At 34.1% G+C, this 19,946-nt stretch overlaps 1 protein-coding gene across 1 annotated transcript; it reads right to left on the bottom strand.

Annotated features, from left to right (window-relative positions):
• Window positions 1–248: 248 nt before the first annotated feature.
• LOC112685164 lies at window positions 249–17,133 on the bottom strand. The gene is made up of 5 exons (XM_025556956.1): window positions 16,779–17,133; window positions 6,201–6,513; window positions 3,839–4,448; window positions 2,133–2,572; window positions 249–407 (listed from the first exon to the last, which is right to left on the bottom strand). The coding sequence occupies exons 2-5, from the start codon at window positions 6,446–6,448 to the stop codon at window positions 338–340; spliced, it is 1,368 nt and encodes a 455-aa protein (XP_025412741.1). The 5' UTR covers window positions 6,449–6,513; window positions 16,779–17,133; the 3' UTR covers window positions 249–337.
• Between the last annotated feature and the right edge of the window lie 2,813 nt (window positions 17,134–19,946).

Below are 19,946 nucleotides of genomic sequence, written 5' to 3'. Positions count from 1 at the left end.
GTTAAAACACCGCCGGGAACAGTTAGTTCAATAATACTGTGCAATGTTACCATTAGTTTGGTTCGCGTTCGAAAAAGATTTTTCACGTGATGAAAGACACAGGTACACTACCACTCGAGTAATCGTTACGATTCGTATACCAACCAAACTCTTAGGATACATTGAATTTTAATTGAAACATAATACTATATAATATGTACACGTTGTGCGCACACTGGGCGAGAACAAATTAATGACAAAAGAAAAAATAATAATAATGAATAATTATACAATTAATACATAAGATGATAGAAAAAATAATAATTATAACCAATGTGTAGGAGGGCAGTTGGTATCGTTATGCATGAGGTACACGGCCGTGATACGGTCTGTTGTCTTCTCGTCTCCACCATGGCACACCTTCGATTCTGAAAAAAAAAAAAACCAGATGCAAAATTAAAACGTATTTTCGTATAACGTTCGACGAATAGTAATCATTCCATAACGGTTATAGGTAAATCAGGCGGTTTTACGTAAAAAATCTCCTAATCCAAAAACAACCTCAATAATATAGCTGCTCTATCCACCGTGTTACAATCTGATCGATACCTTAATTTTACATATTTTACCACCAGAACCGATTTTTAATACATTTACCTACACATAAAAAATTAACACATCTAATTTAAAATATTAATGAACACGAAATATTATACAGAAAACTCAAAAAAGGATAATCTAAAGGGCTATACCACATATTTAAACGGATCTTAGATTGCTCAAAACATTCGATTTTTAGAGATGGTAAAAATGTCATTAATAAATGAAGTCAATTGTTATTTTATTTATTACCTGTTTGTTTGTTTATTTTATTTATTATTATATGAATAAAACGAGTGGAGCAAATTACGAGAAGAAATTATAATTATATACTTTCATAAAATATCCAATGAAACAACAAAAAGCGTTATAAATAAACGAATTCAACAAAATAATGAGGATAGTAACGAAAAAGTCTAAACAGTTCACAACTGCGAAGAAGGAAAACAACGTATTTACGTAGAGACCACTGTGCAAGTTGTACAGTCAGTGCTGTAACTAGAGGTGGCGAAATGAGCGGACGCCAAGCAAAGTGAAGGGGCGCATTTGAGTTAAATTAACATTGATATTTTTGTATAAATTAATATTCGTCATGGGCGCAAAGGAGGGTAGTTTAACATGCAGTGGTGCTAAAAATTAAATTCCAAGCTCGGACGAAAGAAAATTTGTAATAAAACTGACCAAAATGTGGTTAGTGATGATAAACACCCCTACAGTTTATAGGTGACCAGTGGTGTATTGGTAAATATATTCGTGGGTATACGCACTAAAAAATATGAATACTACATTAATCCTAAAATAAATTTTCTTGCTTCGCTCGACAATTTTTTTCTCTCGAGAAAACATTTAATTAATCCTTTGTACCTACATGTTTATAATTTCTAATCTTATCACTTATTTTATTCAATGTCATTAATTTCATTTAACAAAATACATTGAACACAGCATACACTGTAATCTTCAACAGATAAATATTTCATTCGATTTCATAGTTCATAACAATTTTTTCCAAAGAACTATTAAATTATTATATTTTTTTTTATTTTCGAGTTATTTTAAAAGCGTATACCCGTAGAATATTTTACATTAGGTATACGTCGAAAATCGAAAATCTGCTAATGGATATACGCCGTATACCCGCGTGTTTACATACCAATACACTCCTGTAGGTGACCATTGTCAGGCCCGTCGTTAGACATTTTCAGTCCTAAAGCAAAAATTTTACTGTCGCTCTTTAGACAATACGAAATCGTAAAAAACCCACAGTAACAGTGATTATTATCGTCTGTTTTGGATATTTATCTAATTTTGCCGCTTAGATTTCTTTAAAACGATATGCCACTTATAAAGCGACCGCATGATTTGGTTGTGTCATAGCGACAGGCCTAACCTGACACCACTGCCCTATATTAACATATATGTTTCGTTGTTAACCGACATTTCTTTATAGACGCGTACACACACGTTTCGATTTGGTCACAAATCTGTACGCGCATAATACAACACCCGAGACATCTTCCCTGCGGACACGTGTACCGGTGATATGCACTCACTGTTGCGGGTCGATGGAAGCCGTTTCGTAGTGATGCGCGTTGTAGTTGGACTCGTTATCCCTCTGCCCCACGTACTGGTAAACGTTGCCCTGGAACTGCCGCCGGAGTGTGTTTTCACCGCCGCCACCAGCCGCCATTATGTTCTGCAGCGGTATCGTTTCGGTGGCCGCGGCGGACGACTGGCCAGCGGCGTTGTTGCTATTGTTGATCACCATCACCGCGGCCGCATTGGACCTGTTGTGCTGGTGGTGCCGGCCGTTCAGCTGCCGGTGACGTTTGCGGCGGTCCGCGTCTTGCCGCACACGACATTGGACGGCCATCAGGAACGCGCTGACAGGGAGCAGCAGACCGCCGATGTAAAAGAACCTCGGATCTTGGATCGTCACGATGGCTGCCATGATCAACAGAAAGCCCACCGTGATGCCCGAAAAATAAAATGCCTGCGAAGGAAAAATCAGTGGTTATTATTATTGTTATTACAATATAAAAGTTAATTTCGGTGTTTATAATGTACGCGCGGATTTAGGGACGTATTCGGCCTGTACAGAAGAATATAACTGCAAGAACCGCTCCTAATACTTGAAACCTATAGCTTAAGTCATCCAATGATATATATTCAATATTGCTGTGTATGTAGTAATACAATTAAGTAGTAAACTGACTTTTATATTTACTATATCAAAAAAATATAAATAAAATATAACAGTTAACGGTCCCAGCTGCTAAAGTGATTAATTATTCAGAAAAAAATACCCTTTTAAATTATTTGTTGTCCCTTTATGGTAATATATACGCAAACCAACAGATTTACATCAATTAATGGTCATTTTTCACAAATACTAATACGAATCATATGCAGATGAATAACATAATAATGTCATTATTTACTTGCGATCAATAGTCGGCATGTGTACAAGAAATACAATTGCTTAATGGACAAAAACGATCACCGAATAAATCAAAATTAATACAAGACATTTATATATTAGTCCAAGAAATTATGAGATATATCAAATATAATGGATCCATACGAGAATTTAATGTAAACACATTTAATTTAATTTAAACATCAGATTTTGGATATTATCGTTTTTGACGACAGCGTTTGAGTAATGGGTCAGGAACACATACTTTCCTAATCACAAGAAATGCATTACACATTAACGAGTTAATTTTAAAAAACTAATACACATTTATTACTCCATTTATCAAGTGACTGGGTTCCAAATTACAAATTATTTTCTACTCAGTATGGAATTTAGATCAAATATTGGGGCATTAAACAACGAGTTCCATATGCATTGAAGGTTACCGAACTACCATTTCAATGACTGTTAATCGCTAAATAATTAAATACCTAAAATGCTAATAACAAAATGTTTTTATATATGTATTATTTATAAAACCCAACTGGACGTGTTACGTAATATAATAACTCCACGAAGGAGAAATAAAAGTGTATTAAAATAATCACGCATGTTGGCACTAAAACGTTGAGTTAATAATATTGGAATTCCTAAATTTTAGAGTGATAATAGCGTACTGGAGTGGTGGAAAGCGTGACTAACTTTTTTGTCTCGTTATGTAAAACAATATTGTACGCTGTACATGTTTTGTTTATAAAAAGCCACTAAAACGCGTTCCGACTTCTTCAAGTCTCGTTACGTCATTATGGGTGTATAATGTGTGTCATGTACACGACTTACCAGCAAACAGAAATGGCAAAAGTTTTCGAACCTAGGACAGTGGCCGCCGCAAGCGTCGACGGCCACGTCGCAAGAGGGCAGCAGCAGAGGCATGGCCCCGGAGGATTGCTGCTGGTGATGGCGAAGCACCAAACCGCTGCCGGCCGTGGCCGACGTCGGCAGTCCCGCGGTCTGGGGTTGTCTTACGGTCGCGTTCTGCGGAGGCAACGGCGGTAAGTATTGCGTGGCCGCGTTCGCGGCTGGCTGCTGGTGATGGACGACCGAAGACGACGACGGGTCCGACGGCCAAGCTGCCGCGGTCATTTGCGGCCGCTGCTGCTGCTGCTGTTGGTGGTGGTGGTGCAGCTGATGTTGCGATTGGTGGTGCAACTGTGGCGGTGACTGTTGTTGATTATACTTGATGCCGGTCGTGGTCACCGACGACAGGGCGTCCGGGTCGGTAGTGGCTCCGCCGCCACCGTTCTTATGCAGAGTCCGAGCCGTCTGCCGGTGACTGTTGTACACCCGGTGATGTTTGGCCCGGCGGTTGCTCGTGTACGTCCGCTCGTTCGAACTGTTCGACGACGACCCTCCGGCAACCGGAGAATGTCTGTCCGCGCTCCAAGCATTTCTGTTGTCGGAAAAAAAAAAAAAAAAAACAACAGTTCAGATATTATTGCCGTCGTCGCAATTTTATATTTTATAATCGATAACATTACACGTATGTATATTCTGCGCGAGTATTTGCAAGATGGATCCACATAGATAAGGACGTTGTTAATAAAACCTATCCCAACAATGTTCATAAATTCCTGGGACACACCCCGTTTCGTAACATATTTATAATAATGGTTTTTTTTTTCAAGTCATAATCCATTTCGTTATCGGTGATATTGGTACAATTTCATACGTTTACACGCATAGAGTTTATAACAATTGATACGACTTCAGTAATTTTATTATTATATTTATATTTTAAAGTTAAAAGTCTCGTACACGGTACATACTTGTGACGCACAAAATCAACCGCGCCAACGAAAATTATGGTCTTGCCTAAACGATCAACGAATCATATAACTTTACACTATGGAACAAACTCGAAATTCAAAAGGGAAACGAGGCGAGACACTCCATTATCTTTTATTTAACCATATATTTGATTTATAAAGTAATATTTGGCTCTAATATATTTTTCAGAGACCCTTTTCTCTCCCAATTCACATTTTATTATTATATACATACTTCGTATATTAAGATATGTATATTAAATATACTACAGCACCGAATTACGAGAGATCTTTCCCTATTTCCAACTCCACTATCAAATACTTCCCCACTAATAGAGCTGTTATATACATTTATGTTAAAGGGTTTTTTTTTAAATATATAAAAACTTTCGCAAGAGGCCAAAGGCAATAAAATAATGTGAATGAAAACAATAAGGAATTCTTTGCTTATTGTCCGCCAATATAATGATAAAGAGTTCGACACGATTGTCGTCTGTACTATAATAAAAACGATGGATTATAATATATTATAATCCATCAATTTTACTATTGTTATTATACCTGGTACGTGACGAATTTTAATCAGAGTAGTATTCGAAATTACCTCGGGGTAGTAGTATTGTAAAACTAGGTATTCTGTATGAAAAGCAAAACCTTCGTCGATTTTTAGATCGTTCATGCAACATATCCCGACTACTGTTGGAGTGAATACCAAATTCATCGTCTCCTACTCCAATCGACTCGCACATTAAAAAGAGAACCCCGAGGTTATTTGTCGTCCACTCACCTGTCGTAAAAGAAATACCGCACACAGACACTCAAGTAAATTTATGAACCGAGCGTTAATCAATATTGTACAAGTCTCTGGGTCAGTATTTTTGCCTTTTGGCATTGTATAATAAATATATATACAATATACAATTACATTGATACTATTTAAAAAGCAAAAAATCGTTTTCTTAAGAACGAATTTAACGATATTCTTTAATTGATGTGTAAACAAAGTTTCATAAGGAAATATAACTTGTCTAAGACGAAAACTAACATTTGTCTTCAGAAACTTGAGACAACATACCATCAGTGAAATCCGACACTATACGCTCTGTTGTCTCACTGATTCAAGTATTAACTGGATACATCTGTAGTAGCGAGAATAATGACTGGGAGTAATTGTATCTCTAATTGAAATTCAAATACATTTAGATACAATTTAAGTAAATTGCAAATATCTAACACCTCTACACCATTATATGTGTTTTCAATAGATATATTTTTGAAGATTTTTACATAATTTGTAAATGTTAATTACATACAACAAATATTTTGACCATTTCGAATGTTAGGTATACATATATATTGGAAATAAAATGATTTACCTGGGCAGCGAGTGGTGGTGGTAGTTATTAGACGAAGGCCTAGATCCGATGATGTTAGGCTGTTGTTGCTGAACGCTGTAAAATTGCTGTTGCAATTGTGACTGGTGTTGCTGCTGGGATTGCTGCTGGAAGTGGTGATGAGCACGGCCGTTGTACGTGTTGTTGCCGTGCACCGGCGGTGGCGGCTTAGTGTAGACGCCCGCCGGCGGTTCCGGACCGTATTGTTTAGTGCGTCCATGCCTTGACATGGCGCATCAACATGTCGCCGTGGCTCGACCGTCGTCGTTGTCGTATGCACTCGTCACTGGCATGCCTGTGGAAAAAAAAACCTTGTTCAATTGTAATCTGTTTTATAAACAGGCACGAGCAATAATAATATGATAACGACTCGGATTCTACAGCATTTGTTATTTATTACAAAATACTGATAAAATATGAGAATAGGTTACACATTGGTTTTAAGCATAGACTTAGGGTATTTTAAGATGTATGGTTTCAAGTAATAATTGGATTTTCGATCGAAAATGTTATAGGTACTTTTTATAATTTTATATTTTTATTTTATAGTGATATTTTTGCAGTTTTTGTGCTGTTTATTGCTGATATCTCGGACTCGGAAGTTATTACATTAAAAATGATAACAATTGATTGCATTATTGCAGTAAAAGATAATAAAAATTGCATTATTTCAGTAAAAAAGTATCCAAAGTTGGACTTAAAGTTGCAATAAACTTTTTTATTTACCAAAAAAAAAATTTTAGATGTATTTTTTTAAGACTATCATACACACATGAATTTTTTTTACAAAATATCTCAAATTAAAAAATCATATTAATACTGGAACAGTGGTTTTAGTCTGATTTTCCTGTAGCCTACAAATAAAACTATTAATATTTAAAAACGTTTTATTTTAATTTAATTAATTTTTTTTTTTTTTTTTTTAATACACATTTGTATGCCTACCTTAAAAAAATTTTCTATAAGTTTTCTATCTCGAAAGAATACTGATTTGAGGACAACAAGTTGTGCAACTCGTGCATCGGCTTATAAAATAATATTTCAATCACTGTCATCACAATCAACAAAAAGCCAGAAATAACCATAAATTATTATTTATTATTATTATATTATTCTGACATATATTAATATCTAACACGACCCCACGTCGTTATTATATTTCTTACGTAAAAATAATTAGTTTTTTTTTTGCTATTTTTCATGCTTAGAGATTATAGAGTTTATTTTAAAAATGTTTAAGTCATCAAATAGTGCATATTCTTTTAATTTTTCATTTATGACAATATATTTAATATTTAAGAAAATATACGAGATTCTATTGAAAATTATGTTAATATATAGGTTTGTTCACATCTAGGTGTAGGTACACATTTTAATAAGAACCCATTTTATATTGCTATTTCAGAAAGTTCCAATGTTATATATATTTATAAATATAAACGAATGGCTTTACAAATTAATAATATAAAATACAAACTATAGGTGTATACGGTTTTGTTAATATTAGATATTTATTGTCTGAACTGAGGTATTATATAAAGATAATAAAAAGTGTAATTATAATGCTTGATCATTTCCAGAAACAACCGTCGATAAAATACAAGAGTAATATCGAGATAACAAAGAAATATTGTAAACAAAATAAATGCAAAAATAAATAAATCTTTAGTTCAAAAATCAATTTTGAGCTAATTAAAATTAATTTTATAAAGTAGGAGTAGCGTTTCCCAATATTACTTTACAATGATTTTCTCGGGAAAATTGAATAACTACTTGGTCTAAGTACTGAATTTTTTTTCATTGTTTAGTTTTTAATGAAATTAAAATCAATAAATATTTACATAAGACAGAATTTTACAATAGTTATACGTATTTAGGTTAAATCTAAGTTAAATATGGTAGAATAGTATTTTATATTTAAAATAAAAAAACGTATCTGACGTTTCAAGAGAGGGAGACTGAAGTCCCAGTGTAGCTCTCCGTGGTTACAACAAAGTACATCTACTATTGATATTTTGTATTGTTATAAGAAGTTTTCATCAGTTTTAAAAAACCAATTCTTAAATCAATAACTCTTATAATAACTATCTCGTTGTGTCAGAAATAAAAAATGTACAATAACCATTTATTAATAAGTTAGGCATAAGAGTATTTTTATGACTAGCGTGGTGTACACCACAGTTTGAACAGCTGAGCTTGCTGTCACCGTCTAATAAAGACTTAGAGTTATAAGAGATCTAGGTTGTTCACTAACTATTGTATTTTGAATAGGAGTTAAAATCACAAGAATTTTATTTGCTCATGCTATTTTCAAAAATGTCAAAATATCATAATTCATTAAATATTACACTACATCATCATTGCTCAATATAATGTAAGCAAGTGAACCAAAATACTTTTTCTTCGTCACAGATCCATACATTAATAAATTTTAAGTATATGACATACACAAAAAGATCAAAGAGTGAATATGAGCATGTGTGACACACCCTAACCACACACGCATATACACCTATATACACATAGCTCAAAATCATTAGTTATTAATTGGATACTTATATAAGAATATTATTTTAATTAAATTTATTTTTGGGCGTAGGCGGTAAGAGTATAATGTTAAAACCAAGTAGCCCATTATTAAATTTGAGAACAAGAAAGTTACCCGTATATGTCACTCATTGCGTTACTTGTTGATATAATAATTCCCTACAAATAATAAAGGCAGTCAAACTGCAGATGTAACAACAAACGATATGTATAAGGTATGTTTATTTGAGGGTAAAATATATTATTTGCAAATATACTGAACAGTTTTTGTCATATATTTGAGGTCAGGTACATATCCCCCAAACAGTTCATTTGTATTTGGTAGACTTGTCTATACGTATTTTTGGTCAACTCGCCTAAATTAGATTATTTACTGAATTTGTTTGTATAAGTTCACAAGAAAAATAATACAAATTTATACTCGTATTTTAGGTTTTTCTTAGCAAAGAAATAAAAATCGAATATTTTCCACCTCACAGTAACTCGTAGAACGCTATATAATACTGTTATAGCTTCATTCGACGAAAGTGTACATTATAACATGTTTTTATCGCATGAATCATTTATCTCGTTTGTAATAATGAATAGGAATAAAAATAATGCATCACGGAAAGCCATTATAAAAACACAAAGACGACCGCACAGCATTATAATTGTAGATAATAATTTCCGGTTTTAAATAACAAGACCAAGTCTTCGTCACTGACGATTAAAGAATTGACTACAAAACATTTTTATTTTTTTTTATTTTACAAAACTTAGGCTTACAAAACATTATAAATTCATAAAACACTCGTTGCAGCTTTGAACGTTTATTATTTGCGGTGGTTTCATCAAAAAAGACCAAATGATCAACAATGAATAGTGATTTCTATAACATATAAACAGTAAAAACAGAAAACTGTTCTTTTTTTCTTTATTTGCGAAATAAATATGCGTAGAGTTCACTATATGAGTTAAGTATAGTTTTGAGTTTTATTTTAACTGTAACTTGCAAATAAAATTATGTTTCTTAAAGATATTCCGTGTTTACATGAAATACGGACGAGTAATCGATAGCTACCGCACACGACACGTTCCTTTTCAACAATCCTATTCAACTATACATACGATAAATGTTTTTGAGTATTCTTCGCGCGCGCGAGCACTCACAGGCACGATACTGGTATAACAATAACGTAAAATTAATTGCTGTTGAAAACCACCTGCCCACCATCCAGGGGGGAAAAATTCGAGTTTTCTCATTTAACGATGCGTTCTGACAACAATCGTTATTTGACGCAAGCACTTACTTAAAAGTAATATAATATATATATTCGGAATGAATAAATTAAAGGCAAACGCGGGTGATGTACAGTGCGAATACAAACTCGTGCTCACATTTTATGGGCCGGGTCACGAAGGTCACACGGAGGGAATATAAGAAATGAAATCTTGAAACTTCGTAACCCAAAGGGAAAAATTATCATCAAACGGGAAGTAAAAACTTACTTTTAATATTGAGAGTTTTTCAAAATTAATTTTACCGTGCTATTTACATGTCGTTTATACTCCGTTAAGGCTTAATCGTAGCAGTTCAATTGATGCTGTGTGACCGGTGCCTAATACTACTAAACAGTATATTAGGTACGCGTACACACGTCAGGTGTAGGTACCTCGGCCGCACGGATCGGAAAGTGCCCCGGAGAGCCGAAAAAAAAACCGGTTGTCCTGCGAGCGCAGACCTATAATTTATCAATCCTCAAATGTTCCCTTAACTAGACTACACGAACGCGCGCATGAGAGACGATCGCGCCGCGGCCGCCGACCGGCAGAAGAGGAGTGGGCGGCGGCGGTGGCGGCAGTTATAATATTATGGAAAGAACAAGGACCGGCTAACGAGCGTCCAATGCAAACAATCTGTGTGTGTACAATAATATACATATGGATTTTTTTCCTTTTGAAATTTTCTAATATACTTATAATACCTATATATATATATATACGTAAAATTCATACTGAGGTTCACTAAGAAGACTAGTATTACAACTATAGTAGCTAGTATACACATACAATTATACACTGAAGCTATTTTCTCCGATGTTGTTTTTGTATTTGTCTACTGCAGAGCACACGAATAATATTTAAATCGATTGTAATAAAAAATATTAAAAAAAAAAGACTACGGTCGTTTCATCAATGCCGCCATAGGCAGTTAAAAAGCGCTGCGGGCGAATTATATGGTAATCACCTCATCACCATGTTATTCCACGATGCATATAGTAACTCCTCATACAACAACATACGACGAGTTAAGCGAAACTATAATGTTATTATTAATGTTGTGGGTATGCGCAACGACAATACACAGAGAAGAACTACTCCTAGAAATGTGTATTAATATTAATAAGGTTCGGAAAAAGGCGAATAATATCCGTTGACTTTAATTGTGTATTTGGACCGTTTAAAAAAGTAAACAAATTATACCTAAGAGAAATCGGTTAGAAAAATGTTCAAAAACAAACCAAACGTAAAATGGGATCCTACTTTTATGGGTCGCACATGACGGGCAATAATTATTATTGTTCAAGACCATTATTATCGTTTGAACCTTTCCAATATTCCGAAATTAACAGCTGTAAGTAGTAGTTCGAGCATAAAAACCGAGAAAAAAAAATAAGATAAAATATATTTCATGTTTTACTAAACAAACAAATTGAGATAAAGGTTGTTGTACAATTCACAGATTATATGAAGAGGTCGTACTAATTGAAAAAAAAAAATACTTTTTAACTGAAATATTTTGTTTAAATGATGCCATACCATACCAATAAAGAATAATATGTAACCCCGTGTGTCGTTTATCTAACGAAGTAATAACAATAATTTAATTAGCGGTAAAAATTTAAACATGGTCTTCATGAAATTATACAAAACACATAATTTTAAGGATTTAAACAATAATAAATATTTAAACGATGGACATAACGATTTAAAAATATAAGTATTTAAATAAGTAAAAAAAAAAAATTTATTTCTATGTAAAATAATATCAGCCCGTTAGATTTCCATATAAGAAAATTAAATACTTTTATTAAAACAAGTTAATATATATTTTGAATGTTACAATACCAATCCATTGTAACCAAAGTTAGTAAAGCAAATGAGAAAAGAAATGTTTCATAAATATTCATGTACCTACACTAATATCTATGCTCATTATATTGAGACTTTACTTAAAAAAATTTAATTATTAAAAAGTATGCTATATACCAACTGTACCTAATACAAAAATTACATATAATGAAAAACACTAAATTAAATTTAAAATTTAAAAATGGCCAACTAAAATGTACTAATCAAGTAAAGCTGTAAAACCATCTTTATTACCTCATAAACCATTATTTTTATAAACAGTTAAACTCAGCATCATCGTGTATTAGAATCTTTATGATCCATTTAATGTTATACTAATTTTATAATGTCTATCATAATTTAAAAAAGAATTACATGACGCAATACATACAAGTTCATAAACTATTATAAATCAGTCGATTTACTATAAATTACTCAAACTACGATAAAATATATGAATTTAATAAGTTAAAAATCAAAAATATGATGTTATATCATGACAAAAGAATACAAATGTTAAAATTGCATTGATTATTATTAGACCAAATATATCGTCATATTGAGATCTCCAGAACTTTATCGATGAGTCAAATTTTATGTTAGTTATATAAAATCAGAGTACGAAGAGTATGAAAGAAGGAAAATCATAGACATAGAAAACCTATACAATACATCGGAAAGTATCTCATGGCAAATGAACTGACATGTGTGATGGAAAGCCTTATTCTCAATATATTGATCAAGAACCCTGGAAAAAAAACGTTTAAGATAAAGACCCCATAAACGGTAGCTGGATAGTATTGATCACTATTAAGGATGCAAAATAAGTTAACAATTGGTTAACAATAGAAACAGCAAGAAATCAAAACAATTGGAAAGACTTGGTAGAAGTAGGTAAAAAGTTTTAAAGGCTTGTAAGACTAAAAAAAAACATAATAAGATCAGACCAAATAAATTTTTGCAAACCCATTCCTTTTTTATTTTCCGACTGAAAGTGTTGAAAGTCCACTTTTCCATTCATTACTTTCAATCATAAAGATTCTTTTGTATGTATTTTATCTAAATCAAAATAATATGATAATTAATAACACAACAAGATTATATATTTAATTTTCAAAAATTATTTTAGCTATTTGTTTTTACTCAAAATTAAATTAATAAAAAAAATCACTCCGAATTTTTATATTTTACTAATGAAATTCCTTTTTCTTTCTATACATATTAAAGATTTATTATGAGCAATGACCGTTGGACTAGCAATACAGACACGATTTTTACTTTCGTACAAAGGAGTCATTCAGCAATTTAATATTTTTTTTACGCTCCTTCTGAATTCACAGTTTTGTATCCCATTAATTATACGTAATAATTAAAAAATACACAAGTGTAGAAAGAATAATAGAAGTGAATTTTTTCGCACTATGGTATAAAAAAATTATTATAACACATTATTATAAAAACTGGAGTTACAATTTTCTCGTTGGACGAATTTTCTAACAAAACGTTACTTTTTTTTTATTAAAATTTTATAAACTAACGATATCGTTTGATTAAAATTTATAGTTAGTTGTCGGTATTCAAGTGCATTATCAATTTCAAAATTTCTCGTACGAGATACGAGAAGAATCTAACATATATTATACATGTATATATACATATTTATTTATTATGTATTATATTGTACATGTACGTCGTAAGGACACACATCAAACAATTCGATCGATTTCAAAGGGAAACTGCCGCCACCGCTCAGACACCGACACGGTTGCGTGTCGTGTTGGAGTCAATCCTTTTTTTAACACGATTCGGTTCGATCACATCGGCAACTACAGCAGCAGCAACAACTATATATACTGCACATAATAAAATACAACCTATACATATGAATTCGACACGGTTAATGAATGTTTCGAACATTGTGTGTACGCGACGATATTATACAATACGTAATAATAATAATGTACGAACGAAATGAAACGCAGTTCTTAGAATCACAAGACTTAAACGATCACGTGATGGTAGTTACCATCGTTGTAGAAAGGAATTTATATCCATGCCGAAAACTCCATGCCAAAACATCTGGAAAGGTGTCCCCGTTTAATACACGACTGACGCACATACAGGGTGAACCTGTGTAGAAGGGTCGACGCCAACTGCGATTCTTTTTTGTCCTCGTGTTCATTCCGGTTAAATCTCCTCCACGAAACGTATTCATCGTACAATACAATGGCACACGACGTAGACACAAAGACTTTTGTACAGTCCCAGAAAATATTTAACACGCACAAATAATGTACATGTGTGCGAGTCTTTTGTAAAAACATACACACACATACGATCTATATAATGTAAAAATTCGATTCCACAGCAACAGAGGGTAAAATAAGTGGGACGACGGTTGCCGAGTAGACAAAAAAAAAAAAAAAAAAAAAAATGAAAAACTTAATTCTTCATCATTTTTCAGAGGGGCGAACAAAATAATTAATAATCAAATCCTTATTCTATTGGAAAGGATGTCGCAAAATAGGTACAATATCTGTTGACAATCCCAATCCGATCATGCCTAATTAATTTATCTAAAAAATCTCTACAATTAAAAACAATACGTCTGTGACACAGAAAAATAAATACTTGAATGTTTTGACACATATATTTGTTTAATTAATCAATTAGTTGCCAGTATACGTAAGGTGTATACGATTATACGACAAGAATAATATTGATATATAATATATTGATTATAGTATACAGGAATGGTTATCGTATAATGTAAGCTCCTAAACATAATATAATATACATATTAATTTCGGTATAAATTAGTATTTTGTAATAGGAACTGATCAAAGCGAGGATCAAAGAGAAGCACGTCATATGTTGATTAAAATATAATATGGACCACCGCCAATGAATAGCTTTTTTCTATGAAATTTGTTATCGCAATATTTCCGGAATACCCCCTCGCCTAGCCACACAAAAAAAAAAAACAAGCTTGATTAAAAATGAATACTCTTACCAGGTAGTCAGTACATCCAGAGTTAAATCCATCGTGCTTACGAGTTAACGATAACAATTATTATTTTTATAGATTTAGGTAAATGAGAATAATTCTGAAAATAATGTATTGTCAAGCAGAACTCGGGGAAAATTCGATCAGTGCTCATACACACAAAAAAACGTACGTTGGGCGGTTCTTCAAGAGCATATAAAAACAATGATAAGTAACAGTCCGTAATTGTTTTTAATATGCACGTTTTCAGATGAGGTTAAAGTTTAAAAAATTCTAAAATCAATATTATATAATATACCTTCGTCTAGTATTAATTTAGTATTAAAGAATAATTAGTTCATTTATTTATAACACATTACATACGAATTACTAACGTCCATTCAACACAAAAACTTATTTTTATCATTTGCAGTGATCGAAGTGCTAACGATTTAGTTAAATATATATTTTATATTTACTACAGAGTAATAAGTATTGACAAATAATTTCATTTTAACAGTAATATACTTAAGCAAACTATTTCCTGATAGTACATTAACATATTTGTAAGGAGATATTTTAACATAGGAGTTAATTAGGATTCAATGATATATTGCTAGGCAATTGGATCTAGACTGTAAATTAAAATTAATTACCCGGTTTTTTAGAGAACATCTTGCGCTTCCTAATAAAAAAAACTAAAACTTATGTGACTGATGTTCATTGAATAGTGTACAGATTTAAATTTTATGAATGTACCAATCTCACTAATTTTAAGCAATTCGCAGCACGTATTTATAATAAATCCAAGAATAAATTCGTGCAAGATTCAGACGAAAACTATATAATTATATACAATAATTTTAATTAGTTACTAATGCAACATGTCCTGGTGTGTTTGTCGAGGAGAGGGGGAAGGTTCGACTTTTCAACTTTCGTGAGATAACTACTTGAACGGTGTTAACAACGACGGCGGCTGTTTTAAATGTCGACGAATTTGTGTAATGCACGTACGCGACGCGGGCGAATGAATAATTCATAAATTCAAAACGTTATTATAATAGTAATACTATGCAACATCGTTATATATATATATATATATTACTGTTATTATTTACTAACACGGGGCCGTACAATAACAGTGACTGGAGACTTGGGACCATTATTATGCACGGGGACACGACATTGTCCGCATAATACTGATGACGGGCGGTTCGACGGAGTGTTCGGAAAAACGGGTAAGACGACGAACGGTCCCCTTGATGTGCGGAGAAATGTTGGTTTAAATCGATGTACGCCACCGGACGCGATTCGCGATGTTTGAACCCGGTTTAATGGTCGAACCGCGATAGTGCACGAGTGCATGGTATTATCGGGGCCGCGTATTCCGCGTAACGCGCTAAAATTATATTGTGCGATATGCCCGTAGGTCGCGTGTAGACGGATTTTTTCTCGGTACGGAAAATGATTGATGAGGTCGGCTGCGCGCAACCGATTAACGAGTCCGTTGTTTTTCGGCACCTCGCGCGCGCACGAAGAAGGCGCTGACGGGGAAGAGGGACGACGTACAACACTTGGAAATTATTATTATCATCGTTTTAATCGAATATTTTCTGCTGCTGTTGCGGAGCGTCGGGAAACGAAAAACGGCAACCTTCGAGCCTTTTTTTTTTTTTGTTGTCAGAGGATCGAACGCGCTGATACTCTAGGCGAACGGTACCTCCGGGGTGGGTACCGAACCGGATACTTTAACACGATATCAAGACACGAGAGACGTATACAATACGTGATCGTCCGGATTATAATGATACCGGGTCAGGGTACCTGGACAGGCACGAATGCGATTCCGAGAAAAACACGGAAGAACGTTTTTCGAGAGCGTACCGAGCGTGCATTTAATGCGGCTTTCTTACCCGATGGAAATCTTGTCACAACTGGTTATCATCAGCTGCCACTTCGCCAAGCCGGAGAGTCGGTTCGGAAACAATGGCGCGAACACGATCTCGTTTAGACGAGAAAACGCGGAAACGACCGACACGCGTTTCCGTTGAATGACGGGAAAACGAAAAAAATATCACCAAAAACGCGGGCTCGCACACACTCGTTTATATGCGCGCACACGCGAACACAAAAAAAAAAAAAAAAACCACACAAACTAAGAAACGGCGCACGACGTTGTACTGCGGTCGTGGTCGTGGTCGACCGGCCGGCGAGATACGTGTGATGCGGTGCGGACGAGATTGGAATTTGGTGGTCTCGCTAGCAGTCGGTCGGGGACGGCACGCACGCGCACGCGCCCGCACTCGAGTTCCCCGCGCGAACATCGTGCCGCCCGCCCGGCAACCGCAGCAGTCTTTGTGCCCGCGTTACCGGACGGTTGGGCGGGCGGCGGAGCGTTCGGCACGTCGACTCGTTGCGACGCGGCGGAGGGGACCATGGCCGTCCGCCGGTAGCGATAAGAGATGGCGATGAGAGGGGACGAGAAGGGGCACGCGCCCGCACGCACTTCGGTTCGTCTTTTACATCACCTCGTCGTCCTAATAATAATAATAATAATAATAATACGCCCTCGGGTGCGCGCTGCGTGCGTACACCCAGAGGCCGCCGCCGCTAACAGGTGGGTAACAATAACGCAACGTACGTTTTACGTACTGTGCAAAAGCCTTCTGCTGCGCATCAGATCCCCTCTCAGAGACCGAATTTTCAGATTTCGCGGCGTATACCGGCAGAAGACGCTAAAGATTTTTTACGAAAATAAAAATTTATTACAGAATTCGCTCATCTACGGGAGTACGCTTCGGTACCCGTTTATCTCGCTTCTACTCTCCAGCACTGTTTACAAATCGACCGATTTGGTAAAACGTATGATTACTGTTGTTCCGACGGAACGGCTGCGCTACCGCCGCCGTTGCCGCCCTTAGTTAGGGCAAACATCATAAACGTCCGACCAATTATAATGTATCGTTTCCGGCTACGCAAACACACCAACTGTTCGTGGGAGAAATATTATTTCTTGTTGTTTTTACCGTCGCACTGACTGCACGCAGTCAACAGGACGCAGTCCGATCAAATACGTACACGAGTTTACGCGTTTTAAATGTAAATTGATCGGAATCGATTTATCTCGCTTCGTTTTCCTTCTGGACATTGCGCGCGTCCTTACGACCCGCAGGGAAAAACTTAATAAGTAGGCGGACGCGTTCAATTAACTTAACACTCTTGGTCAACACTAATTAATATTTATCGACCCACGTTCGGCCGTAACAGTATTACGCTTCCGCGAGTGCCGCATATTCAAATAGTATTTTTTGCACTCGTTGCGGGTACACGCGCGCGCACACGATGAAATATACAGGAAGTTATTTTAGATATTTCGTACTATTATTCCGTGCCACGTGTTTCGTTTAGTTTCCACAATAGTAATGAATAATGAACCGTCATTTTTACATCGTTACGTTATATTATTATAATGCGGTTTTTTGGAGCACTTTCAATTTATATACGGCCGTTAGTTTTCTGTTAAAAATAAAATAAAGATAATTTAATTAATGTTGTTAATGCGTAATAAAAACATAGTTATAATATTTTTTTGATATCGTGTTAACCCTTAATTATTCTATGAACGCCATGATGCAACTGTTTTGTTGTTACTTCTGTGTTACAATCTACATAGGTTATACAGCCCTACAAAAACGTAGATATATGTATAATCAAAAATTAATGTTGTATTTTTAAGAATGAAAAATATAATGTTCGATGTTCAAAAAGTATGTAATTATTCTCTTTCTTAATCAAAAATGATTGGACGAAAATAATTATAAGAATTTAAAAATAGCAGATTCAGAGTTGTAACGCAAAAATATAATACTTAAATATATTATACTATAGTTTAATATACCTTTACTAGGTATATATCATACATTCAGAGCCAATAAAATGATTTTATTCTAGCAAGGAGGTTGATATTTTTTTTATATTTTAAACATCATTTTTAAATGATTGTAACCACCTTTCTATGTAATCGTATATCTGTAATATATGTATTATATTATAATTATTATCCGTAAAAAATATAACGTTTTAATTGATAGTCACTAATTATGTATTTTACTCATTGATAAAATTGAATAAAAATATGGAGTAACGAAATTACATACATATTACAACCCAGCCCGTTACGCATATAGGCTTGAACGAAGTGAATTGAAAATTTTATAGCAGTGAATTCACCGTGATTATTTTTATAGATACGTTGAATACATATACTTGGGCACATATCCAACATTAATAACATTACACATGTAATATTTACAAACTACTTTAAAATCATTGAATATATTATATTCTATACACATCTATGTAACTATTATGTACCTCTATGTTTATTCTAAAATAGATGATAAATCATTTCAATTGAAATACACTGCAGATACATACGCACAATTTTCATGCCGATCGAGTTCAAATAAACCATTAAAATCTTCGATTCCCATAAGCATAGGGTAGCGCGATATAAAAATTCAATAATAAAATAACTGATTTGATCCAACTCAAATTGAAATAGTAAAATAAGGAAGATAAAATTACAGGTGATATGGTAAGTACCATTTTTTCTGTACAAATATAGATATATTACAATGTCAATTTCTGTACAAATAACTTGAAATACTCAGCACAACAGATTATAGTCTACATTCTATATAGAATACATACATTTATGTATATAATTCAGACACTATGTGGGCTACGTCCTTACGACGGATATCAAAGAATATTGAAAAGACATTGGTTTCGAACAACCTGAAGTTCAACTACTCGTATATTATAGATATACTTAACACAACCGAAGAAAGATTTTATGAAATACATTATTATTTTTAAACTACGAAGAGCTGTTTTTAATGCAATGTAATTTTTCGAAATGTACACAACGATTTTATTTGATGATCGTTATTTTTAATTTACATTTGATTGATATTTTCATTATACGTATATACGCTTTTATATGAAGTATCGTGGTCAAGAACGGATGGGTTTACTCGCAAATATCGGCGTAAATGTGCGTACACGCTATGTGATTG

This window comes from Sipha flava, unplaced genomic scaffold, assembly GCF_003268045.1.
Source record: "Sipha flava isolate LNK unplaced genomic scaffold, YSA_version1 268_pilon_pilon, whole genome shotgun sequence".
In the NCBI taxonomy this organism is placed as follows: Eukaryota; Metazoa; Arthropoda; class Insecta; order Hemiptera; family Aphididae; genus Sipha; species Sipha flava.
Note: the sequence above shows the minus strand (reverse complement) of the source record. Positions and strands in the feature narration are given on the sequence as shown.